This window comes from Sinocyclocheilus grahami, unplaced genomic scaffold (assembly GCF_001515645.1).
Source record: "Sinocyclocheilus grahami isolate Dianchi unplaced genomic scaffold, SAMN03320097.WGS_v1.1 scaffold520.1, whole genome shotgun sequence".
In the NCBI taxonomy this organism is placed as follows: domain Eukaryota; kingdom Metazoa; phylum Chordata; class Actinopteri; order Cypriniformes; family Cyprinidae; genus Sinocyclocheilus; species Sinocyclocheilus grahami.
The window spans coordinates 4,908-25,385 of record NW_015505699.1 but is presented as its reverse complement, the minus strand read 5'-3'; the positions used below and the strand labels follow the sequence as shown (position 1 = coordinate 25,385).

The following is a 20,478-nucleotide window of genomic DNA, read 5'->3' as shown; positions in this document are numbered from 1 at the left end:
TGGGAAGTTGCTACTAGCCGTTTGTTGCTGCTTTGGAATCTATATGCAGACTCAAGTGCCACCATCACAAATGAAATAGTTAGGAACTGATATGCGAGTAATATGCAATTCCATTTCTGAACAGATTTATATATAGAGAGAGATGAGATTTAATTGATTTTGGTTAACTCAAATCACAGTAAAATAAATAATAATAAAAAAACCTGAATGTTCTGGTTTCAATGCAAGTATCGTCCTACAAAATTGTGTACATTAAGTATCGGCCGATATTACAGATATTATTTTACAAAAATGTATTTATTCTCTGTTCCTCCTTCATATTTTTACATTTAGAAAGTCTAGATCATCATCTTATACCCCCTGAAGTTAATGTAATAATTTCTAATTAACTAACATCACTGTAAAATGTAATCTTTGCGTAAATCTCTAAATTAATATACATTTTTGATACTGTACAATATAATGTTGCAATGTCTCACCTTTAGCATGCAAAACAATTAATTCTTTTATATATAATTTTTAGGGATGCACCGATAACGGTTTCGGTATCGGGCCGATACTGAGCTCCTGTACTCGTTAAAATGCCCCGATACCAAACGCCGATACCACACAGCATGTGATAAGTGCCATATTCAGACAAAAAAACATTGACAACAGAATGAAGTTATTAGAGATTAAAGATGTCTACGAAGTACATGTACGCAATGAATATAAAACATTCAGTATTAATGCCTGTATAGCTGATGTGCGTGAGCTGATAAACAAAGCACGCTGAGTGGATTGAGCGCACGGTGGCACAGATGTGCGAGCTTGTCGAGTGAATATCCCTTTCTCACAGACATCACTGGAAAGTTTGTAGTTCGGTCGGAAATGTCAAAAAGAAGTAAGTAAAACAATGCACAAGTTACTTAATGGTAGGAAGGGAGGGAGGGAGAGAGAGAGAGCGCACACTTCTGTTGATCTTTATTGATGTTCGCTCACTTAGCGCGCATCATTTGAATGAAAACTAAACCGTAAGACAATTTATAGGGGCATTCTCTATAAACGTAATGTATTTTCACCCTTAAGCATACACGACTTTCTGGCAAAAGTGAAACTAACAGCCTGTGTGAAATGCACTAGGCTGTACAGTACTTGTCCCTCTTATTCCGCACCAGTACAAATACGTGAACGCAGTGCGCGTTTTGCTTGCTTCATGAGTGGTTCTGCATTATATGAGTGGCTTTGGAAAAGAAATCGCTGCACGTTTCTGATGAAAAAAAAACGCGACTTCTATTTATGAAAATATCACAGTTAGGAGATTTATAACGAGTGGTTCCCTGCATTATTACAGCAAAGTGCGTGATTACAGTACTAAGCCGCTGCAATGGAGCACCTCTAATGCTATTAAATTAAAGATGATGTACCATAGAGAAAAAAAAATGAACAGTGGAAGTAACAAAAACTTGTAAAATACATTTTAATGAGCATAATTAAGTGTGAAAATAACAGAAGGATATACAGTCAAACCAAAAATTATTCAGAGACCAGATATAATTTTAAATATTTTTTTACTAGTGGGTGTAGGACACTATACTTCATTTAATGTTAAGTGAGGATAGCAAAATAAACTAAACCGTGATATATTATACCCAACGTTTCTTCATACAGTGGACTACCAGTAAAATTTATACAAATTTGGGACCAAAAATTATTCAGACTGAGTCTGGGAAAAAAATTGAAGTTCAGGTTTGCATGAACCTGGATGACAGAATGCCCAGGAGACTATATGCGGTCATTAAGGCTAAGGGTCACCCGACAAAGTATTGATAGTTGTGTATATATTGACAGCTGTATGAATAATTTTTGGTTTATTGTAATCCATTACATAATTTTCTATCAAAGTTATCTGACATTATCAAGCTGAATTTGTTCTGACACAGTTTAACTAAGTAATAGGCAGTTCTTGTCATATTTTATTACCATTTTCTAAACTATAGCGAATAAACTGTGATAATGTGAGAAATGTTGAAGGTGTCTGAATAAATTTTGGTTTGACTATCTATTTGATAAATGAAGTTAACCAACTAACATCATACATACTCTTTTGGTTTCTGTACCCAATATTTAAAAAAATTTTACAAATGCAATGAAAATATTGGTATCGGTACTCGGTATCGGCAAGTACCAAAAATAAAAGTATCGTATCGAGCGAGTACTGGAAAAAGTGGTATCGGTGCATCCCTAATAATTTTAATATCGGACAATTATCGGTTATTTGCCATAACATGAAAATAATTATTGGCTTATATAAACCAGAATTTTAATATCAAGTAATATGTACTCCCTGAACAGACTAAGAGAGATGGGATTTGTTCAGGACAAATTGTATTGGCAGTATCTGTGATATAGTTGATTACCACAGAAAATAACTTTGACTTCCCCCCAAAAATTGACTTTACATTTATTATAAGCTGATATTACAGTTTTTTATTTATTCGTATTGGGTATTTATTTATTCATGCCAATTTTCTTTATTTTATAATCGAATGCTTTTATCCTCCAAGTTAATTTTCCCCCCCCTATTCTCAAAACCAATATCGATTGTTTTATACTGTATATTATAATGTTGTGATACATAAATTCACTTGTAGTACCTAAAATGACTAAGTTTAGTTTTTTGTATTTGTTATATATATATTTTTTTATAAGTGTAGATTTTATTTCCAGCATTTAAAAAAAAAAAAAATTATTTAAATAGTACAGAATTTTGGTATCATCCGTTTATCAGTTATATAATTTGAAAATAATTACTGGCTTATCTGTATCAGCCAGAACTTTAATATCGGTGAATCCTTTGTATTTGTTATATATATATTTTTTTATAAGTGTAGATTTTATTTCCAGCATTTAAAAAAAAAAAAAATTTATTTAAATAGTACAGAATTTTGGTATCATCCGTTTATCAGTTATATAATTTGAAAATAATTACTGGCTTATCTGTATCAGCCAGAACTTTAATATCGGTGAATCCTGACATCTAATATATACAAATTTAGTATCAAAAACCACCTACCAGTCCATCCCTGCCAATATTGCTTAAAACCCAGAACTAAACCTCATGTCTACCTTTATAGCAGTTTTTTAAAAAGCCATGTAGTCTTGATTAATTTATAAGCAGCATTCACTTGATTGGTGACAAAAAGGTAGTGATGCCTTAAGGTTCATCCATTACATATAACATTACCTCCCCCCCCACAAACTCAGTGAGTGAGATAGTGTCACTTCGATGCCTTAAGGTTCATCCATTACATATAACATTACCTCCCCCCCCCCCCACAAACTCAGTGAGTGAGATAGTGTCACTTCCTTAGAAAGAAAGCAACTTCAAGGCAAATTTAAAACATCCTCTCTCGCTCCCTAACAGAAGACTCATTCCCTTTCCCCTGATGTACTCCAGTCCAGGCAACAGTACAATCAAATCAACTCGAGACTGGATAAATCCCTCTGGCTTTGCCATTACTGCAATTTGCTCCAGTATGAAGCAGACCAAGTGCAATCTTGTGTCTTAATAACACTGCCTTTTCTCTCCGAGGCTTAAAAGCACAACCGGTTTCTTTTAAACAGTGGCCAACACATGCGGGAAAAGCCAGCGTTCACTGGCAAGGCGCTGATGGGCAGACTGGCGCCAACGGCCACTCCCGCATCACTCAAACCTACTTTTGCGGCTTTCATTAGCAGCTCCCGTTCTTCGTCATCTTTCCTCTGCTTCTCAATCTTCTCCAGCTGCTCAAAGAACTTCAGCTGGGTCCGCACATCCGATGTCTGCTCGTACAGCTCCTCATCCTGGGGAAAGTAAAAACAAAACTCCTCATCCACAAGTTCATCACATTTACGTTGTTATAAGAGTGAACTAACTTTTTCCTCCAGCTCGCCTAAAGTTTCACTCTTTTCCCTTTCGTGCATAAATGAAAGTGAAGTTAGTAGGTCACCCAGAGCTAATGGGATAATTGTGTGTTACGCAGTGTTTCTGCGAGGCAACCCCAGACTCTTTTACCTGCGATGGTTGTTCTAGCGTTGCAGGTAAAAGAGCTGCGTGAGGCGCAGCAGAGGACCAAAGCTGAGCGATGCACACACACACACACACACACACAGGAACCCACACATTTTCATGCACTTCTGAGGCTATAGCCTATTAGCAGCGGGAACGGCACTGCTCTTCTCATTTCTTCACGCACGCTTTCTTTTGCGCTGAGGCTGCGCCTCACTCGCAGGGCCAACTTTTCCCGTCTCCATTCAAGTTTGGCTTGTTTTTCGCTGATGTCAACAGGCTGACTTCATAAAGCCGTAACAGTTACTCATTTTGAACAGTTTGTTGCAAAATCAGAATGGGACAAATCGCAACATGACACCGTATCCCCTTTGCGTCATTTTTTTTTCTTCTTAGTACAAAATGAAAGTCTAGATTTCCACAGTTTTTTTTCCTCAAGCTCCATTACTTTCAGTCTTCTATGATAACAAGTTTTAAAAAAACAGGATCATTTAAGATACGATAATTAACAACAGTCTTTTTCACTTACCAATAAACACAGGAAGCTTTGGTGCTCTAAATGAACAATTACAACTTATTACGATCAATACCAATTTTGTTTCTGAATTATTTTATATATTATATCTCTTATGGTTTCCACAAAAATATTAAGCAGGACTTTGTTTGTTTTTTGAGTGTCAAATCAGCATATTAGAAAGATTTCTAAAGGATCATTTGACACTGAAGCCTAAAATAATGGCTGCTGAAAATGTTGCTTTGTCATTACAAAAAAGAAATCACATTTTAAAATATATTCCATTATTTTTACAATTATTAATATTTCACAATATATTATATTTATTATAGTTCAGCCCATAATTCCAAGTTATGTCATCAACACCAACGTACATCTTTAATCATGTTAGAATAACTGATCAATTTAGTTAGTAGGTTAAGTAGTTCGTATGATGCTGTACAACAAAAGTCTTACCCTTAAAAGTCTTACTAGTGTAGTCTACTCTTCTTACTAGTGCATCTTCCACAATCAAGACTCAGGTTAGGGTTAACATTAACGGTTGCATTTTCAGCATGAAGGATGTATAATGAGAAATGTTCGGCGGGAAAAGTCAGTTTGTGGTTTCTCTTTGAAGTTCTGGAGTGAGCGGCTCAAGTATTGGTTCTTACTTTGCAGGAGTCGACGCGGTGTTGCGCAACAGTCGAGACTTTTTCCAGCATGGAGCGCAGCCTAGACTGAGTGGCGTGAGAAATGAGAGTGACCGTCTCCATTGTCACCTCCGTCACGCCGAACTTCTTGGCTGAAACGATACAAAGTTTGGTGTTAAAGTTGCTCGGGAAGGTAGGAGAAAAGTGAAGAAAAGTGATTCTTTGAGCCTGGAGCACCAAACCAATTAAAAGACAAGTATTATTGTTTTGCTTCTCAAACCTGCCTCATGATATGACCTAATTTAACTGGTAAACACTTCACTGCCACACTTTGCATATGTCACACCCACACGCTCACTTCCCATCACTCTCTCCACATCATATCCAGCAGGTGGCGCAACACACCTCCTCCCCGTTCCCTCCTCCAGCCATCAAGCTGAAATCATCACACACACACACACACACACACACACACACACACACACACAGAACTCCCCCGGAGGAAGATTTACATTTTTAACACACTCCACCCCCCTGGCAACAGCATAACAACCACAGCCGGGCTCCATGTAATAGCACATATCCGCAGGCACTCATTGGTATGCACTGTGTGCTAAATCAAGCGCACGGGGGGAGAAAGAGTTTGCTTAAATACAATAATGTAGGGTGCTTTTTTGGATGAGAGAGATCCAAAGACCTGCCTCATGTCTACATGACAGTCTCCTGTTTCTTCGTGCTCTTTAAGACATCTTTAAAGTGATTTATGCAAAGGTTAACTAATCATCATTAATAAGATGCTGGTGCAGTATGTTTGCAGATTGCATGTATAGAATTTGGGTGTCTGGTCTTGATTCCGGACCCTATTTTGTGTTGATATACACCTATTCCTATTTAGTAATGGAGAAAAGACAGCAGACTTCCACTAGTCATAATCCAAGGGATTATGGGTAATATTCAGCTTGCATACTAATTACACATCAGTAAAATTGTGAAATATGCCACAAAAATATTAAAGGGATAGTTCACCCAAAAATGAAAGTTTGGTCATTAATTACTCACCCTCAAGTCGTTCCAAACCCGTAAGACCTTCATTCATTTTTCGAACAGAAAATAATATATTTTTGATGAAATCTGAGAGCTTTCTGACCCTCCATTGACATCAATGCAACTGACACGTTCAAGGCCCAGAAAGGTAGTAAGGACATCGTTAAAATAGTCCATGTGACATCAGTGGTTCAACTCGTGAAGACGTGTCAAAGACTGACACGTAAGAGAAGAAATTGTTGAATAAAGTGTTTTCTTTGTGCACAAAAAAGTATTCTTCTGGCTTCATAAAATTACAGTTGAACCACTGATGTGACTTGGGCTATTTAACAATGTCCTTACCAACTTTCTGGGCCTTGAACATGTCAGTTGCATTGCTGGCTTTTCAGGGTCACAAAGCTCTTGGATTTCATCAAAAATATCTTCATTTGCGTTCCGAAGATGAACGAAGGTCTTACAGGTTTGGAACGACATGAGGGCGAGTACTTAATGACAGAATTTAAATTTTTGGGTGAACTATCCCTTTAAGCAGCACAACTGCTTTAACATTGATAATAAGAAACATTTCTTGAGCATCAAGTCATTATATTAAAATGACTGACAGCTTAGCCATCTGAAGAATAAATTACATTTTAAAAAATATATCAAAATAAAACATTTAAAAAAATAATAAAAAATAAATTGTAATATTATTTCACAATATTACTTTTTTTTTTTTACTGCATTTTTGATTAAATCAATGCGGCCAGTTGCAACCAGCATTGTATATATCACACTTAAAACAACATTCATGCTTGACTTGCTATGTAGCATCAGTACGTATGTAGATTTGAAGGCATCTAGTCTTTGAAATGTGCATTGTTTGTTTAGGCAGGGACATTCAGAGTGCATGCAAGTGACCTTGTCAGGGAAGAGGCCCGAGGCAACCTCACATTTCAGCACACAGCAAACTAATAGAGAGCCATCAGAAGACGGCCTATAAAGTATTCATTCGCAGCCTGAGGAGGCCTCAAGCTCAGACACAGGACATTCATTAGCCTGACTTAGCAAGTGAGTGACCAGTGGAAGTGCACTAGAAGAGACTTAGAAGAGACCCCTAGTCTTAGGCGGAGATCAAGGAGAGAGGACTGGAAGGTCACCAATCACTGAATCTCTATTTTTTAAGCTTAGGGTGGGTCACTCTATATATAAAAATATGAATAAATACTATAATAGTAAATACTATAAAATAAATACAAAAATAACAGTCAACTAGTCATCTAAAAGAAAAAAAGAAAAAACAACAATTAAAATGCCCAGAATGCTTTGTCTACTTTGTTATTTTGTATAAGTATAAATATATAGGAATTAACAGCAATAGTAATAATAACATTGTTAATATATATATTTTGATATATATTTTTAGCAAAAATGCGATTTACATTAAGAAATATGAATTTAGCCTAATTATACAGTGCTTCTTTATGACTGATTACTCTAAGGTTTTAGGCTACTGATTGGCTAGTTGATTTTAAAATCATGTAGTACAAAGTATTAGTGTTCAGATCCCTTGTATACTTTATTCATATGCCTGACTGTAAATCTGGCCAAAAATATCATCTATACAGCTTTCTCTTTGCGTGGCATTCAAATCAAGCAGCCGAATCATAAACCTTAGAAAAGAGTGACACATCTTTCCTGTCTCATCGGGCCAGCTTTCATCAGCTTTTTGTTTAAATCCATTCATAATCCCACACCCATTTAAAGATCCGCCCTCAAACAACGTCAGTCAACGCTGATACAGTAATTAGACAGAATATTAACTGCCCACACAGTGGCGGTACAGCCTAAACCTCTTTATGACTGTAAACCTGCCAGGAGAAACTGATCCTTACAAGCACATTGCCAGACTGCCGATGAGAGTATTGCAGCGGCGGGTTATTGCGTACCAGTCTCCAGGAGACGTTTGTGGAGCAGGCTGGCAGGAAGGAAGGCCTCGTCCTTACAGGAACGGATCTGAGTGCCCACCAGCTCCGAACCCGTGGCCAAGATACGGGCATTCTCCTCATTTAGGTTCACACCAGCCATGTATGCCACGTCATTGATGTCGTCATCATCCCTGCAGACACAAACAAGAAGAATTTCACCATGCATGAAACAGGTATATTATGATGGATATATATATATATATATACTTACATATTCACAAATATATAAAACAAATTAAATATAATTTGTTATATATATATATATATATATGTGTGTGTGTGTGTGTGTGTAAGCAAAAACAATCAATCAGGCCCCCCCCCCCCACAAGGTTTACTTAGATTTTCAGTTTAGTTGTATTATTATTAATATATAATACTTAAATAATATTAGTAAATATAATATTAAATAATTGTTATATCATTATAATACTATATTAATTCATTTAAACAGGACTATAATTATTGTGAGATTACTGTAATTACTGTAAAAATAAATGCATATAAAATATGCAGTACTATAATTACTGTATATTTTATAATTATTTTCTTTTTAAAAACAAATATTGTCTTCTATGTTTATAAGTGAGAAGCTGCCAGTGTTTATTTATTAAAGAAAAGCTTACTGGAGAATGGGTTTGATACAAAACCTATTTTATATCTTTTAAAAGTGATTTTTTTTTCAAAAACGAAAAAAAAAATTCTTCACCTTATTAATAAATAGTCATGAACATGACTTCATTCCATCACACCCATTCTCACATTTTCAAATTCTGTCATGCCCCAAATGCCATGAAACAACTAACAATTCTAGAGAAACGCTGCCTCCTACTGGTTTCTTAGAAAACCAACCTGAAAGTCCCACCCCCGGGGTCATTCAGCTTCTGTTTCTGATTGGCTGACGCTTGAACAGCCACACCCATGGGACTCCTCACTTGCAAGGGTGTCCCAACAGCACCTGCAATAAAACTGGTAATTATACTGGGGAAGGGCCATTGGACTCTTGCATGAGAAAAGGAACACTTAAGCCTCAATAACTTTCCTTTAGTGGGTTTAAAATGGACACTAAGCTCATTAAGTCTCTCAATAGCTTACCTTGAGCACGAACCGTCTGTGTAATCACCACCGGCATCCGTGTCGGAGTAGCCTGAACCCCAGGCCTCTTAACAGCCCGAGGAGAACAAAACCACAAAGGATATGAAAATTCAAACTTATTTTTTGCTACTGAAGTTTGAATTAGAGACACTAATGTGTCTAACTGAGCCTAAGATCATAAAGTGAATCTAATAACATGAGCTTGAGTAAACTTAAGGGCCAAATAAACAGATGCATTAAAATAATTCAAATTTTCATAATTATTTCAGGGGCAGAACACTGTACATATGTTATGAATATTCCAACATAATATATCGACCAAGCCTACAATAGCCCATAGGAAAGCAAGAGTACCATGGTGGTAGTGGGAGCCAGGGCAGCAGCCGGTCGGATGGTAGATACAGTGGTGGGCTGTGTGCTCGGCGCTGCAGCTTTAATGGTGTTCACCGTCAGTGGGGTGGACGTAGTAGAGGTCTGAGACAGCTGTGTTAAAGACTGCTGGGAGTTCAGAAGAGTCAGACGCAGAGCAGGCAGACTTTTCTGTACAAAGAGAAGGGGAAACAGATTTCAGGTTTCAAAAACACAAAAGAACAAATTTCGTGCCTTGAAAGGATAGCCCACCCAAAAATGTAAATTCTGCCATCATTTGGTCACCCTCATGCTGTCCAAATCGGTATTATTTTATGTCTTCTGCTGAACACAAAAGTAGATATTTTGAAGAATGTTTATAACCAAACAGTTCCGGTCTCCATTGTCTTTCATTGTATTTTTTGTCCATACAATGGAAGTTAATGGGAATTGAAGCAATTAACTAACATTTTTAAAAATATCTTCTTTTGTGTTCCACAAAAACACAAAGTCATACAGTTTTGGAATGACATGAGGGTGAATAACAGAATTTTCATTTTTTGAAACTCTCTCTTTAAGCTTCTGTAATTAAGAACAATAAACTGCTTTTTTGAGTCCTACCTTCAAAAAAGGGATCAGGTACGGTTGAGGAGATGATTTCAACTCCGTCTGCAGGCGATTTGTAAACTCCTCAGGCTCGATTTTTGCATCCTTTGCAGATTTTAGAAGGAAAAATTCACATCAGTTATCTCAACTAAAATGACACATGCTTTACGTAAAGATTAATGTTCCTTTTATTCTATTCTTTAAAAAAAACAACTTGCCCGTTTTAGACACTATTAATTTACTAACTGCTTGTTTTCTTTTTAAAAAACTAACAATAGCTTCTCTATTCTTTTGTATTCTATCGGTTTTCTTTTTATTTATTATACAATTAACAAAAAGCGAAAAAAAGGCCTCTAACACTAGCTTGCTCTATTCTATCCGTTTTCTTTTTATTATATAATTAAAAAATGATTATATAATAGACTAAATGAGACTTGTCATAGCACTTGCATATCATTGCTCTTTTGTTGATTTTGATTGCTTCCATTGTCCTAATTTGTTAGTCGCTTTGGTTAAAAGCGTCTGCTAAATGACTAAATGTAAATGTTAAGTACTAGAATTTTCAATAACCAGCTCAAGTTTAAAGAAAACAATTGAGGGCTCTGAAATAAAACTTAAATATTCATGACTGTATGATGTATTAAACATTGTTGTGACTTTGGCAGATGTAAAAATCAACAAAGTTACAGAGCTGGAGGTTTTTCAATAATTCATTTATACTTTATTTCCTACAAATAATTTGGTTATTAGGTGTGAATTCATATCTTTATAGCAAATTATTTGAAGAAATCTTTTGTAACAAAAAAACAAAGTTGATTAAAAGATAAAAAAATATATATATAAAAGCCAGTAAAAATACTGGCAGGACAAATAAAAACTAAATTATGCCAAATTTGCACAGTAAAGTTGGCACAGAAGTGCTTCTGCAGTGGCATATAATGCTGCTCAGAGGTGGCATAAATGCATGTACACACCAATTACAACTGTATACTTTGAAAGGCAATTTACTCTGGAATTTTGAACAGGCAAAAATGTGTGTGCGTTTTTTAGGGTTTTTTTAGTCCTGCAGTTGCTGACATCTACAGTTTAGCATGAGAACACCACTAGAGAAAATACTATCATTTTAACTGTCACAATGAACTACTACATCAAATCTTTCATTAACAATGAAGCAATACTGAAGTGTCTCAATCATAACATTGCTGCTAGTGAAGCAGATTTAAAACACTAAACAGCTCAAACTCACCAGCAGATCCTGCACTAGTGCCTTCACATTCCTAGATGTTTCCGGCGAGGGGGAATTATGGGATGCCAGTTTGATGAGTGTTGCTAGGAAGTTCTTGCACTTCTTTACATTTTCTTGCATTTCCTAAATGAAAAATTACAGTATATTACAACAGATAATGAATTAGAATCCATGTCCACCAATAGTCATTGACATTATGAACAAACACAGTGTAGCACTACCTGAGAGAGGACAGGGGCTCTGTTAGCTGGTGCAGCAGCAGAGGCGGTGATGGGATTCTGAGGGGTCACAGAGGGCTTGAGAACGGTCTGTGGCGCAGGCTGCACACGGGCCCCTGCTGTAATGACTGTGGTGGTGGGCTTCTGAGCCGAGGTAATCGTTACCACTGCGGTCTTCTGCTACAAAAATAAAAGCCAAGTCAAGAACCGTTTCAAGTGTTTTGTGCACCATGACAAAAATAAATGTTTTGCCCAAGCTTTCAGCATGAAATAATACAATAAACACCACATTTAAGAAACAGTTCACCCAAAAATGAATTTGACATCATTCCAAACCCATATGTTGTCATTTTTTTAAGCAGAACAGACAAAACAATAATTGATCAAGAATCTTCACATAGACCAAATCTGAAGATTGATTTGATTGTCTTGTGTGATTAACAGAAGCAAATCAAATAAGATATTTGGTTACAAGCCAATCCAGAAATAATGATGTTTGTTGTTACTGTCATGCAACCTGCACCACATTTGATTTGACAGTAAAATCAGGATGAGATTGTCTGCAGATAAACCACACAAAGCTTTCATATGGTTTAAAGAACATTTCAAAAGTCATATGAACTACATTGATGGTGATTTAGAACACAAGACAACCACTTAATTTCATTTGTGGAATACAAAAGCAGCTGTTATGCAGCGAGACAGTCTCAATCACCATTCAATTTCACTACATGGAAAAAAGATGCACTGAAAGTGTCAACAGAGATGGCCTTCCTTTATATAGCTATTATTTACTGCTAAAACAGAGTATTATCATGCAATCAAGAGTTTTAGATGCTTTCAGATGACCTGTCTTGCTCATACCTGGGCAACAGGTGTGGTGACTCTGAAAGCCGTTCCAGCAGTGGGTGTAGCAGGTCTCGGTGACAGAGTGCCTTTATTTTGGTTCTGAGCTTTGGCCTGGGCCAGGACCTGCTGAGGAACCAATGCCAGCTGACCGGCCTCCGTGCGTACCAGCACCATACCTCAAGAAGAACACAGGAAAAAATTCCTAAACAAATCATCTAGGAGTAATTAAAATAGCTGGGAAATGTAGTAACAATACTACACATGTTGTTCCAAACCTGTATGGCTTACTTTTTTGATCCACACAATGAAAGTCAATGGGGTCCAATGTTGTTTTGCTTTGGACCCCGTTTACTTTCATTATATGCACAAACATATTCCTCAAAAATGTCCTCTTTATGTTCGGAAGAAGAAATAAAGTCATTCAGGTTCAGAACAACATTAAGGTTTGTAAATAAAGACAGAATTTCCATTTTTGGGTGAACGGACCCATTAAACACCCTCTTTTTGGCCTCTGGTCTCCTTATCGCTTCCTAAGCTTTTACCTGGAGGTATGGTGAATCCCGGCGGTAACTGAATGGTAGTTTGTTGCTGCGGTCTGACAATCAGCTGGGTCATAGGAGCCCCTGGACGCTGCGGGGGCGTCGTGGTCACCGTCCCCTGAACGGGCGCACCGGGTCTCAACAGGGTCGTAGGCTGTCCTACAAGAGCAGTCGTTGCTGGCTTTGCAAGGGCAGAGGGCGTGCTTGCCACAGGAAGTGAGGTCACCACCGGGCTGGACGACACTATAATCTGAGCGGGTGTGCTGGGGTGCAACCCTACGGGGGTCCCGGGGAGCTGGTTCGGGACGATGGCTTTAATCTGGTTTTGAGGGTCAGATTTGGGCTCTGTGTTTGTGAACGGCACAAGACTGGCGCCCTGCATGGGCAATCCTGAGACTTTGGTGTCACCTCCGTTGTGTACCACACTTGTGATGGTGTTAGGAGGCCTGTGCAGTGCAATGGTGGGGTTTGCTTGACTATCTAGTGACACATTCGCATGTGGCAGTGTGCTGTTGGGCTGAGCGGACACAAAAGCAGTATTTGTACTAGCAGGAGCAGACATGTTGCTTTTACCATTACCTACACCTGAACCAATGTCAATACCGTTAACAGAAGCAGGAGCAGAAGCGATAACAGAAGAGCTTAACGTGCCACTGCTTCCGTTCACAGTCTGTATTCTGGCGGGAACCGACCGGACAGCAGACGCAATGTGATTTGTTTTGGGCTGAGAGTCTGTTGGTGCTGCGTCACTTGAACAAGTTGATGGATTTGATGAATGATATTGCACCCGGTTCGCGGCTGTAACCGAATTTGCAGAGGTGCTAGGCAGGTTCGCGGTGGACGGGACAGCACCGGACGCCGGTATCCTGTCCGGGCCGTTTTCTTGAGAGTTTCCCTCCTGGTTTCGCTCTGGCTGCCGCCGCTGCTGCTCCAGTGTTGTTCCTACTTGGGCGGGCAGCAATTTCCCCAAGTGTGGATTTAGCGCGTTTGAGGGTCTTCTGGTGTCGCCTTGAGGACCGACCGCCTTGTTTTGTCCACCCAACTGCGATTCCAACGAGCCTACGAGGTCACTGACGGCTTTTTCGTCCACCTCGGAGTAGAGCATATCTTCCAGTGGATCGGGGACGCCCGCCATCTTTGAGAGACGCTTGAGAAACGCGCACGGCGCGTGCGTTGTTTTGCTGCTGAGGCATTATGGGAAACGTAATGACATCATGGGCAAGCTTTGCAGCTGTTGTCATAGGCCTGTCAAATTAGGAAACTATCATATAAATATTTAATATGATTTGATAAAAAATACATACAATTTTAATAATTAAAATATAATTTAATAAGTAAATTAATAAGTAAATATGTATTGAAATGAAAAATAAAATATATTTAAATGTTACAATTTGGGGATAATATTTGTAATATTTAAATAATGTGATATTTGTAATATTTAAATATTACAAATAAAATAAATTTCTGTTCAACTCATTTATAAATATCTTCAATTGTTATATTGATTGATGCAGAAACATAGTTTTATCGTTTCATACCTTTTTGGAGTTGTGCTCATTCGGCTTGTTTTGGGTCCGATTTCTGTTGTGTTTTATTAATGATCACATCATGCTCATCTTTTAAAATTGTATTGTCATGTTTTCAATTATGTCATGTCTTATCATCAAGAATACTATTTAAATAATATGCTACTTCTAATAGCTAAAGTTAGCATACATAAATGTAAATATAGAAGAAATAAGCTTGTTTTTAAAGGCGGATGTTCAACGATATCTAAAAAACAATATTAAGAAAAATAAGAAAGCTGTGTATGTGTTTTCCCGTTTTTAACATTTACATTTAAAAAATGTTGTACATTGTTTATCCCAATCCTAATCTTGGCTGTATTTATACATCTTTAAACAACAAACAAACAAAAAGAAAGCATAAGCCTGATTCTTGGCCTTCCCTACTTTTGAACTGAAATGGACAGTAAATGTTTTTATCATACAAAACTAAGAAAATATTTTTTTCTTTCCTTTATTTCTTCTTGTTTATATAATAGGAACTTGTATATATAATACATACTGTTTATACTGTTTTTATAGGTAAAGCAGGTATAGGTAAAGTCTGTCATGGACATCTGTTGGTTTGTGGAACAAGGCTTAGAGAATTTGTGGCAAATATTGATGAAATAATAATAAGTAATATCACCGTGGTATACAGATATCCAGTTAAAAATAGCTATTGAATATTCATGTGATTTGTGTTTATTAGTAAAATAAGGTATCGTCTTTATTTTTACCATTGTGTAGCCTATACATCATTTTGGGGGTCGATATGGAGGTTTATGCCTTTTAATATCTTAACATTACGGATATTTAAACTGTTTATGGTGGCCATAACGAAAAGCGACAGATATGTTTTGACCCTGTGTACATAATATCAGAAATTAGAGTTTAGTTTGGAAAGCTTTGATTAGCTAACAGCTATGCGTAAATACAACGCAACGGTGAGGTTTCTGGTGTGTAGATCACGTGGTACAGTGCTGGACCAATAGAATTGCGAGTCGTGTTGTACGGCCCAAATATTAAAAACGCCAATATCAGTTTTGGTCATTATTAACGGTGCTGTCAACCGGAGTGAGTAAAACAAGCGCTAAAATATGGTGTCTTATTACTATTTGTTTAAAATAATGTGGCATGTTTTAATAATGCGAATATGTCTAAAGAGCTTTTGTTGATAATGCGATAGAGTTATCATGTTAGACATCATGTTAGCAAGCGGGCTAATCGAGTTCATCAGTCTTATGAAAGTTGGTTTCGAAAGGCGTATTGCTGGGGGTTTTATAATGTCTCATTCTTAATGAATGAAACAATATAAAGAAAATACATTATATTGTCAAAGAAATCGCAAACATGTACAGAATATTGTACATACATTGGCAGACGCAATATACTAAATATTATTACCATAAACAATATCACGTATGATCTATTTAATGCAGTGTTATTAAATAAATACATAAATAATTAAACAAAATACATTTTTTATCATTTTTAATATTTTTATTTGATTATAATGTTGTTTAAAACAGCAATGGGGGCGTGGTGCATCATGACTTTGCATTTGTTTATTTTTTTCTGAAATATATACAGATTTATTCTATTATATTACAATAATTATTATTAAGAGGTGTGGATCTTCTCTATGAATTAGTTTGGTGTTTAGACAAGCTTAACTCACAAAATCCTGCTCTCTCTTCCGTCCTCTTATCAAACAGCCAGAAGCATGGCCATGGCACAGTCAACACTGATGTTCGCAATGTGCATTTTGATGATAACAGAACTCATACTGGCCAGAAAGGACTACTATGACATCCTCGGTGTGCCAAAAGATGCTTCGGAACGTCAGATCAAAAAAGCTTTTCACAAGCTTGCCATGAAATATCACCCCGACAAGAACAAGAGCCCCGATGCGGAAACCAAATTTCGAGAGATTGCAGAAGGTTGGTTATATACACTACCTGTCAAAAGTGTGTAGTAATTCAAAACTGTTCATGTTTTTGTAAGAAGTCACTAATGCTCACCATGGCTGCATTTATTTGATAAAAAGCTGATATTATTACAATGTAAAAAATTATTTTCTATTTTAATATATATACAAATTTAATTTTTTCCTGAATTTTCAACATCATTACTCCAGTCTTTAGTGTCACATTATTCTTCAGAAATCATTCAGATATGTTGGTTTGGTGTTCAGTTATTATCAGTTATTGTTGATGCTCAAGTCTAAATAATAGTTGTTATTATTATCAATGTTGAAAACCGTTTTTCTGCTTAATATTTTTGTGAGAACCATGCTAAGTTTTTCAGGATTCTTTGATGAATAGAAAGTTCAAAAGAACAGCACTTAGATAGAAATGCATTATAAATGTCTTTGCCATGACAGGAATAAATTACATTTTAAAATACATTAAAATAGAGAACAGTTATTTAAAATTGTAATATGTAAGTAACTTTATTTTTGTTCAAATACATGTAGCCTAAAAAAAACTTTGTTGTTTAAAGCAAAAATTCCTCAAATTGTTCATTCTGTTATGCATACATTTTTAACTCGTTCTGCAGCATACGAAACACTATCAGATGAGAAAAGAAGGCTGGAGTATGACCAATCAGGATACAATACATTCAGCAATGAAGACGTGAACAGAGGAGGAGAGCAGCATTTTCATCATTCCTTTGATTTTAACTTCGACGACATGTTCAGAAACTTTGACATCTATAGCCAAAACAGGCAAGCTCGTTCAAAAAGGCACTTTGACGAGCACTTCAGGGCCCACCAGCAAGCACTCAACCGCCATAAGAGACACTCCCAGGGTACTTTTGGTGCCGGAGTCTTTGAGGACATGTTTGAAGACATGGAGAAGATGTTTACATTTGACCGACACATAAAAAAGACAGAGAGCAGGTTTCAGGGCACAGCCAAACAGCACTGCAGAACGGTGACCCAGCGAAGAGGAAACATGGTACACGGATTCACGGATTGCACCTCATCCTCCTGAACATCAGAGTGGGCCACAGATCGGACCATCACGCTTTTATTTTATTAGATGGAGTGATGGAGTTGTTAATTTGCTGCTGTGATAAGTGGGGTTTGATTTTACATGTGACTGATCTCTTATTTATGATGATAATAGGTGTGTTTGGAGTTTTTATTGGTTTGATTGAGATTTACAATTGACACTATGTTGGATAGTGGCCTCTTAAAGGAATAGTACACCCCAAAATGAAAATTTGCTGAAAATGTACTCACCCCCAGTACATCTGAGATGTAGATGAGTTTGTTTCTTCATCAGAACAGATTTGGAGAAATTTAGCATTAGATCACTGGCTCACCAGTGGATCCTCAGCAGTGAATGGGTGCCGTCAGAATGAGAGTCCAAACTGCTGATAAAAACATCCCAATAATCCACACAACTCCAGTCCATCAATTAATGTCTTGTGAAGTGAAAAGCTATGTGTTTGTAAGAAACAAATCCATCATTAAGGTGTTTTACCTTTCAACCACCGCTTCTGGCCAAAATATGAGTAAATAGTCCATAATAACGCTTCATCCAGTGAAAAAGCCCATGCCCTGTTGACCTCTCACATCATTTTTGTTTAGAACTGTATTGGACTGTTTTCTCTTGTAAACAGTGCTTAATCAGTGCATATTTCTCTCCTGATTCAGATAAGATGACTTTTTCACTGGAGAAAGCAATATTATAAACAGAGGACTCGTATTTTAACAGTTTGAAGTTGAAGTTCAAAAACGTCTTATTGATGGATTTGCTTCTTACAAATATGCTGCTTTTCACTTCACAAGACATTAATTGTTGGACTGGAGTTGTGCTTTTCAGCTTTCATTCTGACGGCACCCATTCACTGCAGAAATATGTATTTTCAGCATATTTTAATTTTTGAGTGAACCATTCCTTTAATAGCCTGAGAGTCTAGTTTTAGGGGTTTTATGAGTTTGCTTTCATCCCTGCGGCACTAAATAAAAAAAAATGAAATGGTCATTAATTTGTTAATAATAACGAACTACATTTTATGACCCTCTAATATTAGTGTGCATTAATGTTTAAATTGCACTTTCTCGATCATATGAAACAAGTTGTTATACGCACAAAAAAGAAATTCATGCCTAGTTGGCGACTAAAATCTCCTACTATACTGAAAGAACAAATGTGCTGAAATCCTGAATCATAATTTGATGAAAGCATCAGACCGATCATTTAGCTCTTCCATTATCTTCTCTTCTTATCCAAGGTTGTATAATTTGTGTTGGTGTTGAATGCTCATGGTATGGATCTTTGAGATTCACATCTTCATGAACTGGTCTCTTATTTTTATGTGAAGCTTAACAAATGTTAATAATATAGTTCATTATATTGAAGTCGTTTCTTTCAAACTCCGACTTGTTAGATAGAGAGGTGCCTTTCCCACTCATTGTGGTAGACTGAGTTTAATGTAATCAGGTTGGAGCACTTTTATGACCTCATGTGTATTATAGTTTGCATGGCTGAGAGAAAGTAGGTCTCAGTTTTTGTCGTGGACATCGGTCACCCGGTTGGGTTTGTAAACAGCTTTTGATTTAGGAAAGTACAACAAGTCTGACGTTGTTCTCTGAAAGTGTATTTTGGCTGAACATGGAGTATGTTTGTAACAAAACATACGAGTTGAGATTGTTTTTATACGGCAGCGTTACCCCTAAAATAAAAAAGGCAAGGGGAATGTTCCAACTTAGCATTTGCCTGACAATGTTTTTTCTTTTTGTAAGTACGATGTAGAACTCCGCTGTGCTGCTGTATGACTTCACCTGTGACCTGTTTTGTTGAATAATCCTGTGCAATATTTAAAGGCAGTTCTCATGTTGTTTTAACTGTTACCCGCTGACATTGTTGTTATGAAATGAGTCTCGGTAGACTCATCTGGCACTTTCTTTATTGTAATCCTATGGATGAAAAATAAATCTGAAATGGACAATTTGAACCCAGATGTATGTATACTTGGGTTAACAATAAATAGAGTTGAAAATTATGTGTTTGATGGACTTTTTCTTTAGGATTTTCATATAACACAAATATATATTGATATGGGTCAGGAGCATTTTTAGCACCCTCAGTAAACTTGAATTGACATAACATTTTGATTGTAAAATACATGTTTTGTGTGTACAAATGTTACATTAAAAGGCTCTTATCTATATATATAGAGAGAGAGAGAGATATATATACTGTATATATATTTAAATGTTAATCGACTTAAAGTTAGTAAAAACATTTATCTTGATGTAAGTTATAGTTGTTCAGATAACAATATTAATAACACCACGTGTCTACATGTGTCATAATTTATGTAATATTGCCACTTTAACTGTGTTCAGCGCTACCTCAACATGTTTTCCTAAAGCTCCAAAATATTTTTGTTGCACCCCATGGTTACGGTTGCCTTGGCGCATTCACTCAGAACAATGCTTGGAAATGTAGTTTATTTCCAGAAAATTCAAAAGTGGGCCAACAGCTGTTGTCTCGTCTAAAACTACAAGTCCCATAATGCACCGGGGCTCCGTTTTTTCCGCGGCCGGTTCATGGTGCCACTGTGAGGGACATTGGATGACTTTGTGCCGTGTTTAGCCGGGGTATTCGCCTTAGCTCATTCATTTTGACAGGGGAAGAGATCGTCAACGCGATGGAGGCTCTTATTCCTGTCATTAACAAACTCCAGGATGTTTTTAACACTGTCGGGGCGGATGTTATCCAGCTGCCTCAGATTGCAGTGGTGGGAACGCAGGTAATGTTTTAGCTGCGGTTTCCATTCAGATTGAAACAGGTCTATGGCAGTGTCTCAAAACCTAGTGAGGTACCTAC

General features: G+C 36.9%; 2 protein-coding genes across 2 annotated transcripts in view; one reads left to right on the top strand and one right to left on the bottom strand.

Annotated features, from left to right (window-relative positions):
• Window positions 1–14,265, bottom strand: part of LOC107554941 (transcription initiation factor TFIID subunit 4) — a 43,840-nt gene extending 29,575 nt beyond the window's left edge. Inside the window, exons 1-11 of the mRNA XM_016237604.1 lie at window positions 13,086–14,265; window positions 12,559–12,719; window positions 11,698–11,871; window positions 11,477–11,599; window positions 10,246–10,335; window positions 9,631–9,816; window positions 9,277–9,343; window positions 9,034–9,139; window positions 8,146–8,315; window positions 5,195–5,325; window positions 3,700–3,825 (exon numbers count right to left, since the gene is read on the bottom strand). Of these exons, the coding sequence (XP_016093090.1) occupies window positions 3,700–3,825; window positions 5,195–5,325; window positions 8,146–8,315; window positions 9,034–9,139; window positions 9,277–9,343; window positions 9,631–9,816; window positions 10,246–10,335; window positions 11,477–11,599; window positions 11,698–11,871; window positions 12,559–12,719; window positions 13,086–14,217 (2,466 nt within the window). The 5' untranslated portion in view covers window positions 14,218–14,265. The remainder of the gene's footprint in view (window positions 1–3,699; window positions 3,826–5,194; window positions 5,326–8,145; window positions 8,316–9,033; window positions 9,140–9,276; window positions 9,344–9,630; window positions 9,817–10,245; window positions 10,336–11,476; window positions 11,600–11,697; window positions 11,872–12,558; window positions 12,720–13,085) is intronic.
• A 1,376-nt stretch (window positions 14,266–15,641) lies between these two features.
• Window positions 15,642–17,628, top strand: LOC107554931 (dnaJ homolog subfamily B member 9-like). Its single transcript, XM_016237593.1, has 3 exons — window positions 15,642–15,706; window positions 16,348–16,572; window positions 17,192–17,628. The coding sequence occupies exons 2-3, from the start codon at window positions 16,356–16,358 to the stop codon at window positions 17,626–17,628; spliced, it is 654 nt and encodes a 217-aa protein (XP_016093079.1). The 5' UTR covers window positions 15,642–15,706; window positions 16,348–16,355.
• The last annotated feature ends 2,850 nt before the right edge of the window (window positions 17,629–20,478 follow it).

What these genes read in the sequence shown, in the direction of transcription:
- LOC107554931 (XM_016237593.1), top strand. Translation starts at nt 16,356, where the DNA reads ATGGCCATGGCACAGTCAACACTGATGTTCGCAATGTGCATTTTGATG. An exon ending in ATTTCGAGAGATTGCAGAAG is followed by an intron (nt 16,573 to 17,191) that starts GTTGGTTATATA and finishes CTCGTTCTGCAG; the next exon opens with CATACGAAACACTATCAGAT.